At 41.1% G+C, this 3,406-nt stretch overlaps 1 protein-coding gene across 1 annotated transcript; it reads left to right on the top strand.

Moving 5' to 3' along the window:
- The first annotated feature begins 376 nt into the window (after positions 1 to 376).
- Positions 377 to 3,122, top strand: LOC139632547 (nuclear factor 7, brain-like). Its single transcript, XM_071497484.1, has 2 exons — positions 377 to 797; positions 913 to 3,122. The coding sequence occupies exon 2, from the start codon at positions 930 to 932 to the stop codon at positions 2,325 to 2,327; it is 1,398 nt and encodes a 465-aa protein (XP_071353585.1). The 5' UTR covers positions 377 to 797; positions 913 to 929; the 3' UTR covers positions 2,328 to 3,122.
- The last annotated feature ends 284 nt before the right edge of the window (positions 3,123 to 3,406 follow it).

Below are 3,406 nucleotides of genomic sequence, written 5' to 3'. Positions count from 1 at the left end.
TATTGTGGTTGGAGGGAGGGTTTCTGTTTCTGTGGCCTAAATGTTTGTTCTGTTTATTCAACATGAACAAAAAGATAAAGAGATGTAATAATGTCAGTGTCTGATTTTGAAGAGCTTCATCACAAATGAACATTTTCTGGTCAAAACCTCAGATTTCTTTGTTTTCAGATCTGCTCTCTGTAGCTAACAGCCTCTGGAGCCCGATACAATCTGTAGGTACTGAAGCTGACACTGAACTCCATTCAAAAAACACTGAATTATGAAAAAACTGCTGCTGAAACAGACAAAAATAAAGACAAACATCAACACAAAGAGCTTTTCTGCTCTTTATTTTGGTAGAACTTAGTTCATTAAACAGAAGTAAGTACTTTCCTTGACTATTTTCTTCTCATCCCTCTTCATGTTTCTACTTCACAGTAATATTGTGTTTTTTACTGCTCCACATTTATCTGACACATTTAGTTTCTTCTGACTTTACAAACAAAGATTTTTACAAACAGAAACTAAACAGAGCTGCTGCACTAAATATTTCCAGCAATGAATCAACCTGTGTTACAGGAGAAGCAGCAGCTTTTATCAGAGGTTTGACAAAGCTCCACCTCTCATCTGACTCACCTGAGACAAACCAGGAAACATTTTGTTCCTGTTCACTAAAGAGACACAGAGTGAAGAAGAGATGATCAGATTCACCTTCAGACCAAACCAACAACTTCCTGTGAGTGAGTCCAGCTACAGGAGAGAAAAGAGGAAAACTACAACACTGCTGCTTCAACCTGCTGACGCTCCACACACTGAAGGTGAGTTTGACCAAAACCAGGACTCAGAGTCAAAGTGAAAGTGAACTTCAGTGAAGTTAGTAGAGGGGGGAGGGGAGCCATGACTGACTGGACTTTCTGTCTGCTGTGTTTTCAGCTTCACTCACAGACTAAATGGCTTCCAGATCAGAGGAGGATCTCTGCTGTCCGGTCTGTCATCAGGTCTTTACAGATCCTGTTGTTCTGTCATGTAGCCACAGCTTCTGTAAAGACTGTCTGAAGAGCTGGTGGAGAGAGAAACCACAACGACTGTGTCCAGTTTGTCAGAGAAGATCTTCAAAGGAAGAACCACCTGTTAGTCTGGTGTTAAAGAACCTGTGTGAGTCCTTCTTACAGGAGAGAGATCAGAGATCTTCAGAGGCTCTCTGCAGTCTGCACTCTGAGAAACTCAAACTCTTCTGTCTGGACCATCAGCAGCCAGTGTGTGTCATCTGCAGAGATTCAGAAAAACACACCAAGCACAGATTCAGACCCATCGATGAAGCTGCTCGACAACACAAGAAGGAACTTCAGGAAACTCTGGAGCCCTTAAAGGAGAAGTTAAAGGGTTTTGAACAAGTTAAAGTCAAGTTTGATCAAACAGCAGAACACATTAAGGTCCAGGCCCGACACACAGAGAGGCAGATTAAGGAGCAGTTTAAGAAGCTTCACCAGTTTCTAGAAGAGGAAGAGGAGGCCAGGATGGCTGCACTGAGGGAGGAAGAGGAGCAGAAGAGTCAGATGATGAAGGAGAAGATGGAGGCTCTGAGCAGAGAGATAGCAGCTCTTTCAGACACAGTCAGAGCCACAGAGGACGAGCTGAGAGCTGAAGACGTCTCATTCCTGCTCAACTACAAGGCTGCAGTGGACAGAGTCCAGCAGCGCCCCCTGCTGGATGATCCCCAGCTGGGCTCAGGAGCTCTGATAGACCAGGCCAAACACCTGGGCAACCTGACCTTCAACATCTGGAGCAAGATGAAGGACATGGTCTCCTACAGTCCTGTGGTTCTGGACCCAAACACTGCTGATCCAGAACTCATCCTGTCTGAAGATCTGACCAGTGTGAGACTAGGAGAGAAACAGCAGCTTCCTGACAATCCAGAGAGGTTTGGTTCTTACTACTGCTCTGTCCTGGGCTCTGAGGGTTTTAACTCAGGGACTCACAGCTGGGATGTTGAGGTTGGAGACAATACATACTGGTTACTGGGTGTGTTTGCAGAGTCTATGAAGAGGAAGGGAAACATACGGTCTGGATTATGGGGAATATTGTTCATTCGAGGTAAATACTCAGCACGGTCACCATCAGCTCCAGACACTGATCTCTCAGTGAAGAAGAAGCTCCAGAGGATCAGAGTGAATCTGGACTGGAACAGAGGAAAACTGTCGTTCTCTGATCCTGATACTAACACACACATACACACCTTCACACACACTTTCACTCACAAGATGTTTCCACACATTTACACTTGGGATAAACTCCCAGTGAAGATGTTTCCTGTGAAGGTCTCTGTGACAGTGGAACAGAGCAGTTAGAGATAAAGAGGATGATTATATTTATAATGTTGTTTATTTCTTAAAGGGAAAAGTCAGTGAATTGAACCTGTTAAACTGCACCTGTCCTCCTGCTGCCTCATTATTCCAAAGCTTCATTTATTTCTCTTTTACTTCTCACTGCTTTTTATTTCCTTTTTCTTCTTCTGTGGTTTAACAATCTGCTTTTTCTTTCTGTTGTCGACCTTTTCATATGTGTAAAATGATTTCACTCATTTTCTGATCTTTACATTTGCTTTGTTTTGATTGATACTGAGTCATTTTATATTATTGTTGTGTTTTTATTATTGTGACTTTGTGTGGAGCCATGAAGACCAGCAAACTTAAATTTATCAATCCCGTCATGTTTGATCAGCTGATCATTGATCAGATTCAAACTTTATTTTCAGTTCTGGTCCAGATGATCAAGTTTCAGACATGAAAAGTGATTCATGTTTAATTACAGATGTGAAATGATCCAAAATATGTCAACAATTTTCTCTGATGTGATGAAGCCAAGATGATTCTGTGTGTAAAAGAGTTTTCATTCATTCAACATCCTCGACAACAACAACAACAACAGCAACAACAACAGCTGATTTCAGTGTAAACATGTCAGTTCATCATAAATGTTCATTCATTCCTGTTTTTCATCAACATAATTAAATATTGTCTTGACTTGTTGTCATGTTGTTTTTCTGCTTCATGTTTAAACTCCATTGTTCACTGAACTCCATTCAAAAAACACTGAATTATGAAAAAACTGCTGCTGAAACAGACAAAATAAAGACAAACATCAACACAAAGAGCTTTTCTGAACAGTCGGATACTGCTCTTTATTTTGGTGGAACACAGTTCATCTTCTCATCCCTCTTCATGTTTCTACTTCACAGTAATATTGTGTTTTTTACTGCTCCACATTTATCTGACACATTTAGTTTCTTCTGACTTTACAAAGAAAGATTTTTACAAACAGAAACTAAACAGAGCTGCTGCACCAAATATTTCCAGCAATGAAGCATTAGCATTAGCATCGGCATTAGCATTAGCATTAGCAGGCACTGGCATTTGCATTTGCGTTA

The sequence above is a fragment of the Trachinotus anak genome, unplaced genomic scaffold (genome assembly GCF_046630095.1).
Source record: "Trachinotus anak isolate AG129_WGS33_773 ecotype Australia unplaced genomic scaffold, CSIRO_AGI_Tana_v1 ptg000015l, whole genome shotgun sequence".
Lineage (NCBI taxonomy): Eukaryota > Metazoa > Chordata > Actinopteri > Carangiformes > Carangidae > Trachinotus > Trachinotus anak.
The sequence above is the reverse complement of the archived record's forward strand: the minus strand, read 5'-3'. Positions and strand labels throughout refer to the sequence as shown.